Source organism: Toxotes jaculatrix, chromosome 21 (assembly GCF_017976425.1).
Source record: "Toxotes jaculatrix isolate fToxJac2 chromosome 21, fToxJac2.pri, whole genome shotgun sequence".
NCBI lineage: Eukaryota > Metazoa > Chordata > Actinopteri > Toxotidae > Toxotes > Toxotes jaculatrix.
Genome location: NC_054414.1, coordinates 12,750,736 through 12,763,109, shown reverse-complemented (window position 1 = coordinate 12,763,109; position 12,374 = coordinate 12,750,736). Strand labels below are relative to the sequence as shown.

At 42.0% G+C, this 12,374-nt stretch overlaps 2 protein-coding genes across 2 annotated transcripts; both read left to right on the top strand.

The window, feature by feature from the left end:
• The first annotated feature begins 8,314 nt into the window (after positions 1–8,314).
• On the top strand, positions 8,315–9,938 carry crygmxl2 (crystallin, gamma MX, like 2). The gene is made up of 3 exons (XM_041067331.1): positions 8,315–8,353; positions 8,964–9,206; positions 9,663–9,938. Exons 1-3 carry the CDS (start codon positions 8,315–8,317, stop codon positions 9,936–9,938), a joined length of 558 nt encoding a protein of 185 aa, XP_040923265.1.
• Positions 9,939–10,483: 545 nt separating this feature from the next.
• Positions 10,484–11,820, top strand: crygmx (crystallin, gamma MX). Its single transcript, XM_041066871.1, has 3 exons — positions 10,484–10,492; positions 10,937–11,179; positions 11,545–11,820. Exons 1-3 carry the CDS (start codon positions 10,484–10,486, stop codon positions 11,818–11,820), a joined length of 528 nt encoding a protein of 175 aa, XP_040922805.1.
• Positions 11,821–12,374: the final 554 nt, after the last annotated feature.

The following is a 12,374-nucleotide window of genomic DNA, read 5'->3' as shown; positions in this document are numbered from 1 at the left end:
CATCTCTGGCAATACTTAACGTGGCCTGTAAATGAGAAAAAATAACTGCTACATAGAGTATTCACAACACAGTGAATGATCTAATTACTAAAGAGCTGCGGTAGAAACATGTACCTGTAGTGTCATATATCACAATAAACAACAATACTAGTTTTGTATTTGTTGTGTGTGTTTTTTTTTTGGCTTAAGAACAAAATATGTTGCTGGCGATGGAGACAGGGGAGAGGAACAGGATGGAGTTTTGTGCAGTCACTCTCTGCTCCATCTATGAGCGGCTGAGTTGCACCGGAGGGGGGCTGAAAAGTGAGCTCTGACAGCGAGATATCTCTGAACCTGGCGCTATTGAGTTTTTGGTATTGATCAAAAACGCTATTAATTTTTGTAAATATACATTGTTTTCATTTTCAGGCGTAAAATTTAAAAACACCTTTAAAAATGTTGAAAACTTCACCTATCGTTGCAAAGATGGTGGACTTTTGGATCCTGCAGTCAGACTCAATGTGGCCACCAGTTATTTAAGACACAGCAGCTGACAAGGCCACAAACATCACATCTCCATTTTCAAATGAAGGTGAGGCCAGGACAAACTCTGCACTTTGGAATTTCTCTGCATTGAAGGGAGGTGATAATGAACATTAATATGTACAGCTGGCTCTTTATACAACGCTTGCTGTGCTGCCTTTGGTGTCCTGTTGAGAGGGTGTCTAAGCAATGCACCATCAATGGCAGGGAACAAAGCCAGAAAAAATATCAAGTCTTTTTCCACAACTGCCTGCCTGCCTTGCTCTGCCTTAAGATTAATCTAATTTGGTCTTTATTGAGAAATGGGTAAGAGCAGTTTTGTTTTATTTATGTATGTTTTTTCCTCCTCTGCTCCTTTCCTTTGTTGCTTCTCCTCGGCTGCCTCTGACAAAAGACAGCCAGCCTGCCAAGCCCGGTGTTGCTCTGGGACGGACCTGTCAATCACTCCTGACGGCACCCTGACAACATGTACGTTAAAATTTCAAACGGGACTCAAAGGCGGCGCGTGACAGCCAAGCCTTTGAAAGTGGCTGTAGCGCTCGGCGACAGCCAGAGGAGTACGGGTGGAAAACAAACTAGAAAACAACAGTGCAGAGGGAAAAGAGAGAGAGAGTCAGAGACAGAGAGGGGAAGAAAAAAAAACAAAAGTTAAAAGCAAAACAGTGAAGAATGTGGGTCTTGATGATGGGAACTGGCATTAGATTCTCCCTTGGTGTATCATTGTTTTTTAATTTGGTTGAAACTCCCATGAGTGGAGCTTTCGGTCTTCCAGGGACTCAGCTGAGGGCCCGTTCTCGCCGCAGTCCAGGGACAGCGGCGCCTCTCTCCTGTTCCTCTGAGGCCTCACTCAGATCAAGTCAAGCCTCTTATGCAGCTCACTATCCTATCCTTCAACACAAAACAACTGTGCACGAATGTTAATAACATTCTTGATTCCATCTCGCATACCTTCACTTCATGGTTGTGCAATTAATTCCCAGTAGAAATGAAAACCAGTGCCTGCTACTGAGATAAGCCTTTTCTGTAGAATTCATAAATCTAAGATGTGTGGCTTCCAATACCGACAAGAAAATGGACAACTCAATTTAGATTTTTGTTCTGCTGTCTTGAATGTGCCAGGACAAAATCTTTTTAAAACCCTGTGCGTCCACAAACCTTTGCCTACAAGCAAACGAATGGCATGTGGCGTGCAATGTGCACACACAGGCTTGGGGATGTGCTTTCAAATGATCACCCAGCATAGCACACAGACACAGACCACCAGCACCTCTTCAACATGGCTAAATGAACAGTGTAAATGGGGTACAACACAAAGGCCTGGGCTGTGCCAGACCCTATGGGAGAACTGCCATCTCTGCAGTCCTGCAATTTGTGCACTGATCCTTCAGTCAGCATCCACATCTGCAGTTCAAAAACACACACTGGCTTGAAACTGCTACAAAGCTAACTGTTCATTGTCTGTCTGAGACTTTGTTTGACCGTGCTGTGTGTGTGCGCGCGCACGTATGTGTGTATCTTGTCCAAGTTTGTTTGAAACTAGCATTCTAAAAACAACTCTAACGCTACAGTGTGTGTGTGTGTCTGTGTGTAGCAAATGTGTGTGTAGCTTCTACAAACAAGTGGACAAGCAGCATGTGTGCTGGGACACAGGTCATGTCAGCCTGTTAGTGAATGTTTTCTTTTTTTACTTTTCCCTTGGTAAAACTATGTCTGAGCACTGATAGGCTTCAGTACAGACAGGAGCCATGGCACTGACACACACACACACACACACACACAGCCGCACCACATGAATTTGTGCCATTGTCTAACTCATGTCTATATACATGCGTGTCCAAGCTTACTTACAAATGTATACATGCAAGCAAACGCACACACATGTACATGCTGCTCAGAGATATGGCTGTGGCTTAAAGAACTTAAAGCAGCCACCCTGCAGACAGCCAATGCTTTGGCTTCTAGTGCCCTCTAGTGCTTGGAACTACCTGGCAAATTAACTGGGATATCTGCTTAAACTGGCCAACAGTGAAGCCACAGCATTGAAATGCACTAATGTAACAGAAAGGATGAATAAATTGTGGATGTTGCTCAACTTGTGTATAAAACTAGTTTAGAAATTAGTTGCAGTTGAACATATAGTTGGCTATTTCCGGATAAATCTTGGAGTGACATCCAATATTAATAGTGCAAAGGGTTTAAAAAGGCAGGCACTCGTTTCAGATAACAATATCTGTAATTTCATTATATATATATATATAATATCTGAGGTTAAACAATAAAAAACATTCAAATGATAAAACATCCATGTTTTCTCCATAAGTGCAAATTCTCCTATGTGCAGAAAAAGAGAACCAAAGGTCTAAATTAAGCTTAAATCAAAAGATCAAAATTTTTTATACATGACATAATTGTGCCATTTTTTTCATGGCTTTATCATGTGTCTTTATACAATTATCGTACATATTTCATATGTTAAAAAAAAAGAAAAAAAATTCAGAAAGAATGGTCCCATCTGGGAAAACATGGAGAAACTGACTGAATTATTCAAATGAAAAAAGTTGATATTTTAAACAATGTTCTTCTCAAAAACACTGGCTCTACAAAAAGAAGCTAATTTCAAATAACATTTCCAGCCTGTCTTATCTGTACAGTCCCATCAAGCTGCTTTATAATAAGATCAATCAAACTAATTTACATACATAGTTCTTATTTTACATTCAGCCCATCAGAAAGGACTGCTGTTGTAGGACTAAGTCTAAATTATCACATTTTCTAAATAATGAGCCTTTATTCTTAAGAACTTAACAACTGCAACACACAAAAAAAACTGTCATCAAAACAATGACAATACACTTCTGTTAGTTAGGCTGACAATAATATCTCTTCATCGGATGAAACTCAATCTGTTTTAGATTTTAATAACTTAAATGTTTCTGGTAGCCGAATTGTAAAAAGTGATATAAAAATACACAAGAAATAAAAGTGGTAAATAACTATAATAGTTTGTTTTAACTGGGTCTTATGGGAAAGTGATCTAAGACTTTTATTTTTAACCTCATAAGCAAACGAGTGCGTTTGGACAAAAATCCTGTTATTAAGCTCTGTGTTGTGTATTGTTAATGTGGCCCTTGAAAAACTGGAAAACCAAATAACATTATTAAGGTACCACACAGTACAAACAAAATTTTTCCTAAAAAAATATGACTTATCCTATCATGCAACTGGATAACATCGCACTTTTTCTCTTTCGAGTGTTTATCCCCTCAAATGATGAACTCTTTCAGTCATATTTATTACACATGATTTGGCATAGAAATCTTTTTTTTTTTTTAATCACATCGCATCATGGAATATTTGTCCCTGTGAGAATACTGTAAATTGTTAGAGGAAAATACTTCAACTTTTTGTTCAATATCTGAAGTGGTTTATTTCATTAAAGAGATACTGTTAAATATAATATAAAGTCAAACAGCAATCCATTCTGAAGAAAAGGTATAACAATCGAACATATTCAGCCAAAACCAATAAAACCTAACATATTTAGGGCAGCTAAGGTCACTGCCTTTGAGCAGCTGTATCTTCCACGTGAGGACATTAATGTAGTCCCATCTACTCCTTAATTTAGCATAATAAGGAAGGGTTTTTATAAATCATATGCATATATTTTTTGCACATGCATGACAGAGCCAGCAGAGGTGGGATTTGAGAGGCACCTCAAAGCTATGATTATCCTGAGTGTCTCTGCCCAATAATGTTACCTGCTGGGACAGCAGCACTGCTCCTCTAAATAAATTGCAAGTGGCCTTGGGCAATAAGAGGAACCCTCCTTTGATCTGCCTGACTGCCAACGAGGAAAATGTGCAGGCAGTCAATCAAGCTCTTAAGGCTTCGCAACAATGGAGCCGACCCCAGTTTATTATTTATTTTTTAAATTGATGTATTTCATTATCACAAGGTGTCTACTTGGTGGGGTAGCGGGGAATGGGGCGGGTGGGGGGGGGCAACATGATCAATAATTGATATGCAGTGTGAAAAAAAAAAGCTGATTTGCCGCCTCTCCTCTGGTGCACTTGTCACTGGCTGTTGTCAGAACACATTTGCTTTGATGACAAATTTGAAGAAGTGAACAACAGCATCACATCTGATTACAAATTTAGTGAGTGGTGAAAGGCAGGGGCCCCTTCTCACTGAGGCTCTGTTTGTTCAGGGCACTGCGGAGGAATGACTACCAAGCTCTGAGGTGAGTTACAGTCTTGTAAGCAGAGAGATGAGAGGGGGTTGAACTTTTTTGTCATGTGTCAGTAAACAGCGTGACTTGTTTGAAAGGCACCTGGATTACAGGGTGAAAAGTTGCTCTTTAAACCTTTAAAGCTTTGGGGCACGGGAGACGCGCCACGTCAAAACAGAGTGCGGTGATGAGGAGTGAGAGCAACAAAAAGCCATCACTCCCCCAGGTGTGTCTGCTGAGAGACAGAGGAGTTGTCCTGCTTTTCACAGGGTTTGGGTCATGCTGTATGGAGGAGCATCTCAAATCATTTTAGTCAAATAAAGGAAGGTATGCCTGAGCAATTCAAACAATCCTTTTCCTAAAAGACAGCTTACTTCTGAGCTCAAGACAAAAAGGAAGAACTTGTGAAGAATGTGGCACTGGTGTGGCAGGGATCCTCTAAGTTTTCTGTAGAATCTCTGTTACAGCTCACTAAAGTGTAAAAATGTATTTATCTATTCACTGTAAATAGATAAGGTTATGAAACAGGTATGATCTTAGGTGTACGGTATAGTAGTAGTAAGGTTTTCCTTTCAGGTTTGCTCCTAAATGATCACCTGCAGGTCATCAGAATCAAACTAGGAGAAAGTCTTTATGATTATTTCATTGCTAAGAGTAGTTCTTAATTAGCCCAAATGTTTTTTCTAATTACATGTACAGAGTGGAGATTTACCACAAACTTTAAAACTAAATCCTGATGGGTAACAGTTCAACACAAAATCTCAGAGAAGAGACAAACAAACAACATATCAACAACTCAACATAATTGACAGCTGCATCCATTTGCTCAGTCCAAGCCCCCTCCTCCTGCTTTTCCACTCTGTTCTTCCAACACCATTTCCTCTTTTAATTATCCCCCAGCAAAAAGATGGAGCACATCAGACGCATCGCGGTAAATCCTGGCCCTGGCACAGGCTCATAGTGGCTCCTGCGTCTGGCAATCCCGATAGAGCCTGTGCGCTGGCAGTGACAAGAGAGGAAGGATGCCTGGAGATTTTCTGACAGAAAGAATGGAGAGGATGATCTCTGAGCAAAAGAGAGGTCCTCATTCTGCTCCCGGCGTGGGAGGCTTTTTGGCGAGCGCTTTCCGATCATACCACATTTTCAGCACCAGATTAGCCAGTCCTCAGGAGCAAAACTTGCATAGACCCCTTGTTTACACCTCAGTACCATAGTGTTTTTGTAATGACTGTTCAGTAAAAGAGCACATTGGATGCACTGAAAGCACGGCTGCTCTCCTATCTCTTCCTACAACATTTTTGGGGTGAGACTTATTGTATATTGCAGGGTCAGAGAGACCATGGTTTGGATTAAGGGAATGTGATTTGTTTTGGATTGAAAGAAGTCTCCTCTGACCTGAAATGTGTTTTACTGAATGAATTGCACATTTACATTCTAATTAGGTATCAGCTACACGAATGGGTTTTTCTTTTGCAAGCCAGATAGACGAAAAAGGTTGCAAGTTAACTAGTGCCGGGGTTGCTATCTGTCAAAGTTTCTCCTATCTCTGTGGGGTGCACATCAATCACAGAGGTCCCCAACTGACAGTCATTCTGCAGGCTAATAGTGTCGTCATCTCCCACACGATTACACAGATTGCACAATGAGATCCTCGGACACAATGGAGCTGCAAATCTAGCCCCCCACTCTGTTCCCTTCTCCTTTCCTTTTCTTCCATCATTCTGAGATGAAGAGTCGAATGCTCCACAGCGGGTAGCTTTCTTCTTCTCCAGGGGGAACTGAGAAAGCAGGCAAGGGCCTCTGTGATGTTACTTTCCCTTCAGGGTGGGGAGGAGATGTCTCGTAGCACAGCTAAAGATGATCATTTGAGAGCCTGTGAAACAAGGTTCCCCTCTGGAAGCTACAGAGACATGGAGAGAGCTGAGGTCCCAACTAATGAGTTAGGGTTAGCTGATGTTCCTCAGCGATGAAAATGAGAACAATGACGATGATGATAGTGCCAATATGCCTCTCTCAATACAAAGGTCAGAGGTCAGACTGAGTAGCAGCCTTGGAGCTGGTAGAGACCCACTCAAAGACACCTCAGCAGTGAATGCTTGCTACTATATCACAGAGTTTGAACAAGTGCTTTCCAACCAGATATGGTTTTCCTGTCATTCCGATGCCCTCTCGCATCAAGACTGAGAAAAAGGATTTTACATTTAATAGGCATGATGAAAGAAATTATTAATCTATGAATGAACATATGAGAAATATCTAAACATTTGTTTTTTATATGTTCTGATAAAACCTCTCCTCCCGGAGTAACTATTTGCTCCAGAAACTCACAAAACAAAACAACATCCCATCTGATAATCTGCCACAATTACGCTGCACAGTGTGATGAAAGGATATCAATGATCTACTTATGTCATAGAAAAGAGTGCAGCTTCAAACATGAAACCTATTGAAGCCTATGAGAGTTTCAAGTCAATGAATGATCAAAGGAGCAAAAGCTTATCAACGCTGTTCCTTAAACTTGAAACAGTGTCATATGGCTCTGGATATACTACCACAGTAGTAGTGTTTTTGGCCAGGAACATAATGGCTATTGTGTTTTCTGAAAACATTTGCCTTTTTACACAGTTGAAGCTGCAAAAACCACACAAAGTGGAGAGGGGGCATGAGCTCTTTATCCTGATGAAAGGCTAAAGGATGAGACTGACCTTTCTGGCATCAGCTGGGCTTTGGGAACACAATACATGGCGGTAACTCTTTCTGGCCTTTTCCCCTTCAGCTCTGGGCTATGCTTACAAGCCAAAGACTCAAGTCCAAACATCTATCATTTTATACAAAGACTCAAACATGCACATGCCCCAAACCCCTCCTTTTATATCACACAAACAGACACACACACACACACTCAGTCTGTACATCTGCAAACAAACTGGTCCCGTCTGGCATCATAGTACAACTGCAGGCTATGGAAGCAAAAAGAGACAACAGATCACTGTAGATTACATCAACACAAAAGCTTGACTCAGTCCACAGTATCAACACCACTTTCCTTTAACAGGAATTGAACAACAATTACATGGTGACCTGCACCACTTAGAAAACGCACCAGTGCAAACCCACGTAAACTGGGGACCGAATGAAAAGTAACCATGTTGATATTTTTCACCCAATCAAGACATGGAACAAAATGTATGACGTGGTTAAAGACTAGTTTAGATAGTGCCCCCCAAAATGACCTAACCCGCTGAACACTTTAAAGGCTTTGTTGTGGGGGGCCACATACCTAAAGGGCCTTTGTGTGATATTTCAAAAGGCTGCATCACAAGGTCATGGCAGAACAAGGGTCATGCAAACACAGAATAGCACTTGTCTAGCGTTCATTTTTGGGAGGGGGTCGTCAATTCTATAGGTAAACTCTAGCAGACAGGAGATAAGTTACCCGTGGGCGGACAGACAAAGGGAACAGTAGCTGGTATCTGAAAAGGTAAAGAGTAGTAGTCCCTGACGTGTCAGAGGCCTCATCGTCAGTGGGAGAGTATAAAAGGACCTGAAAGTGTGTCTAGGGCTATGGTGCGCAACATCCACAGCCCTGCAACCATGGGAAAGGTATGAACTCACATGCAATATCGCAACAGCTTAGTTGAAGAGGTGGAAGAGGAAAATGGCATGATTTGGGAACATGCCATATATTTTAACGGGGAAAGTGAATGCAGCACAGGGGAAGAGAGGTAGCAAGAGTACTCATTCAAGTAAAAATATTAGTTTCAAAGAATGAATGACTGCCAAACTGTTGAAGACTGATTTTTGAGGGGAAAAAATTACACCTATAGCCGTTTAAAAGGAAAACTCCTCTGGAGAATAACAATTAAATGGTATTCAAATATGACAGATTCATCGTATTTGTATGACAGCAACAACTTCTGGCTCCTTAAAGTTAAAAAAGCTGACAGCGTGTTCAGATTGGACAAGCACACTATGTGTTATTCTTTAAATAAAAGTCAGCTGAAATAATAGTTTCAACTGCCTTGATTTTCACCTGTCAACCACTGAAAATAAGACTAGAGAGGCTTGTACACATGAAGGACTTGTGAAAAAGTAATTGAGCTTGTTCTAGGGAGAGGAGTGTCCCCTACAGTCCATTCATGTGTATTGCAAGCAGTCAATCTTGATACCTGACATCACTTTGAGTGATACATGCCTCTCTCTCCTTTTCAAGATTATCTTCTACGAAGGCCGCAACTTCCAGGGACGCCACTGGGAGTGCAGCAGTGACTGCATGGACACCTTCAGGCACTTCAACTGCTGTAATTCCATCCGTGTCAGCGGTGGTCACTGGGTGACCTATGAGAAGCCTCACTACATGGGTTACCAGTACATCCTCGGCCCTGGCGAGTACCCTGACTACCACTGCTGGATGGGCTTCAACAACTGCATCCGCTCCTGCCAGATGTTCCCCCCTGTAAGTCAATCAAACAGACAGATAGGACTGATAGTCCCCCCAACCTCCCCACCACTCACCTTGTACATCAAATGCTGCTTTAGAAATGGATGTCAATCACAGGCCTTTTGATGTCATTTACAGGTACTCAGGCAGGTCATAGCATAAAAGTGGCCCACAAGGAGACCCAGTCAGCCTTGAAAAGGAATGTGATACCCCCCCATAAGACTTGGTGTCTTCATTCTAATTCTGTTAGTCACATTGAGTGGGGGCGGATCTAATTCTGTCATGCTGTGAAAGAGTTGTTGCACATTCTCATCTGTAGTTACTTAGTTAAAGAAACCAAGCAGTACAAGCTCTCACTTGAACTCAAAGTTGAAGATCAGCTGAGGACAGAAAGCTCTTCCAAAGTGTTCTCTAGGGTTCACAACTACCAAAACAGCATAATAATCCTGTTCCGATTTCTTTCCCATTCAGTATAGAGGATCCTACAGGATGAGGATCTTCAACAGGCCTGACATGATGGGACACATGATGGAGTTCATGGATGACTGCCCCAACGTGTATGAGCGCTTCCGCTACCGTGACATTTACTCCTGCAACATCATGGAGGGTTACTGGATCTTCTACGAGCACCCTAACTACAGGGGACGCCAGTTTTTCCTGCGCCCTGGAGAGTACAGGGCCTGTGGTGACTGGGGCTGCCACAACCCCATGGTGGGCTCCTTCAGGAGGATGAGGACTCTCATGTAAACTCAGCCTATGCACAACTAATATGAACATTAAACACTTGATTTTCAAACTACAGTGTCCCTTGTGAGCTTATGTGAAAATACCCATGCAAAATGAACACAAGTCTGAATACAACAACACACTCTGGTCAAGCAGCAGCAGATTTGCTTCCTGCCTTGCATACATCTTCAAACTTAATAGTCTATATCACCGAATACACCTATCAAAACAAACCAGACCTTTTCTCTTTGCTGCCCTGTGTATCCTCACAGTCTGCATGTAGGTTTCTGGTATTCATGCCAATAAAGGCAGATGTTGCAACTCTTATTGTAGCCCTCTGAGAAAGTGCAGTTGTACAGTATTTTCCATAGACAGACAGAGCTTTGACAAAGACAAAGCGGCTGCTGCAGCTCACCAGTCCTAAAGTGTTCTGCAGTCTATAGAGCGTACTGTGCTGACACGACAAAGCTTTGTTTCATGTTTGCAAAGCCCTGATCCCAGCAGGGTCTATAAAGAGGTGTGGTACAGCCCGGCATCTGGCCTGGTCTGAGCTTAACACAGTTACAATGGGCAAGGTAAGTGTGCAATTTAAAATATATATAGCCAGAACAATGCAGATATCTGATGCTGTATATTGATCACACTTATACTAAGCTGGTAAATGCTTTAAAGATATGGAAAAACAATTTATTTTTTGCCACAAAATTCTAAAGATCTTTGCTGGGTGATATCTAAACATTTTGTTAGCAGAACCGCATTGGTCAGTAGACAGTAAGGACTGTTTCCATATTTCTAGGACATATAAATGGATATAATAAAACACAATTATTCTATACAAAAACTTTTGTTTGATAAAAATTTGCCAACCTGGTTCAAAATACTAAATGACGTGGTTAGAAATCCGTTCCAGTTACTAATGCTGATGAGAGTCTGAGCAGCTGAGGGGCAGTTAACTACTCACATAAGATATATGTTGATATGCCCTTTGGTCATAATGGCCAACTGTCTGTTATATGCAGATTATCTTCTACGAAGACAGGAGTTTCCAGGGTCGTCACTATGAGTGTAGCAGTGACTGTCCTGAGATGCAAAACTACTTCAGCCGCTGTAACTCGATAAGAGTGGAGAGCGGTTGTTGGGTGGCCTACGAGAAGCCCAATTATGCCGGCTACCAGTACATGCTGCACAAGGGCGAGTACCCCGACTACCAACGCTGGGCAGGCTTCAATGACTGCATCCGCTCCTGCCGTATGGTGCCACCTGTGAGTTTTAACTGATGTCTTACGCTGTTTGCAGAAATATTAACACGGAAGGTATTCTGTGCCAGTGCCAGTTTAGTTCAGCAATTCTGTTCTCAAGCTCAGTCCAAATTGTTTTCACCAGTCAGTGCCAATACCTGTGGCTATTTTAAAACATCTCATTTTGGCTTGACCTATAACTGCAGGGGGAAAAAAATAGACTGGGTCATTGAACCGGGATAAGTTTAGTACAGGGGAAAAAAGAAAAGTTCATCAATTTATTACAAATTGCCATGTTATTTTACTTGACTGTGGTAATACTGTAAAGCTGAACAAATATCTATCTTCGATGGCAGTATCATCATATTCTCTCATCATTTCTTCCCTAGTATAATGGGAACTACAGGATGAAGATCTTTGAGCGGTCTGACTTTGGGGGTCAGAATATGGAGCTAATGGAAGACTGCCCAGATCTGAATGAGCGTTTCCACACCCGTGACATCTCCTCTGTCAATGTCATGGAGGGCTACTGGATGCTGCATGAACACCCTAATTACAGGGGACGCCAGTACTTCTTGCGTCCTGGAGAGTACAGGAGGCACAGCGAGTGGGGAAGCACCAGCCCTACCATTGGCTCTCTGAGACGTGTCACTGAGATCAACTGATTCCCAGTATTTTTTTTTTTACCCTTACTGAGGCCCACTGTTGAGCTTTCCACCCTCTTGTTCCCCTAATGCCAACAGTGTTTCAGTGTGGTCACAACACTGTGGTGTCTACACCTGAAATTATACATTTTAATGATGGGGGTTTTGGTGTGTCTGATGTTGGGTTCTGGTTTTGTTGGGTTGCTCTGCATTGTTGGGTAAAGTTGCTCCCCAACTCAGTGCTCAAGCAATGCTCACAGTAAATAGTGATGATCTCTTTTGCTTTGGTCGTCCCATCGCAAAATGGTTTGTCTCGCTGGTCCCCAACCTGCTGTCCTACTGGAATCACAATAAATGAAAACTTGAAAGTCAGCTAAAGTGAGCCTTTGTTAATTTTCTATTGACTACTACAGCTGTCACTATCAAAAGATCAGGGGGATAGGGCTTGTCAGAAATCTGAGGGATCATTTTCTTTTTAGCATGGTGATTGAACTTTAGTTTCATCAGGCCACAGAGTTAGACGGAGATGTAACCACCGAGGTCCTAGTAAGACAAAGAGTTTCCACAGTTTGCCG

Bases quoted from the DNA above. Each gene is read 5' to 3' on its own strand.
- crygmxl2 (XM_041067331.1), top strand. From the start codon at position 8,315: ATGGTGCGCAACATCCACAGCCCTGCAACCATGGGAAAG. The intron at 8,354-8,963 runs GTATGAACTCAC...CTCCTTTTCAAG, and splicing joins GCCCTGCAACCATGGGAAAG to ATTATCTTCTACGAAGGCCG. The intron at 9,207-9,662 runs GTAAGTCAATCA...TTTCCCATTCAG, and splicing joins CCTGCCAGATGTTCCCCCCT to TATAGAGGATCCTACAGGAT.
- crygmx (XM_041066871.1), top strand. The intron at 11,180-11,544 runs GTGAGTTTTAAC...TTTCTTCCCTAG, and splicing joins CCTGCCGTATGGTGCCACCT to TATAATGGGAACTACAGGAT.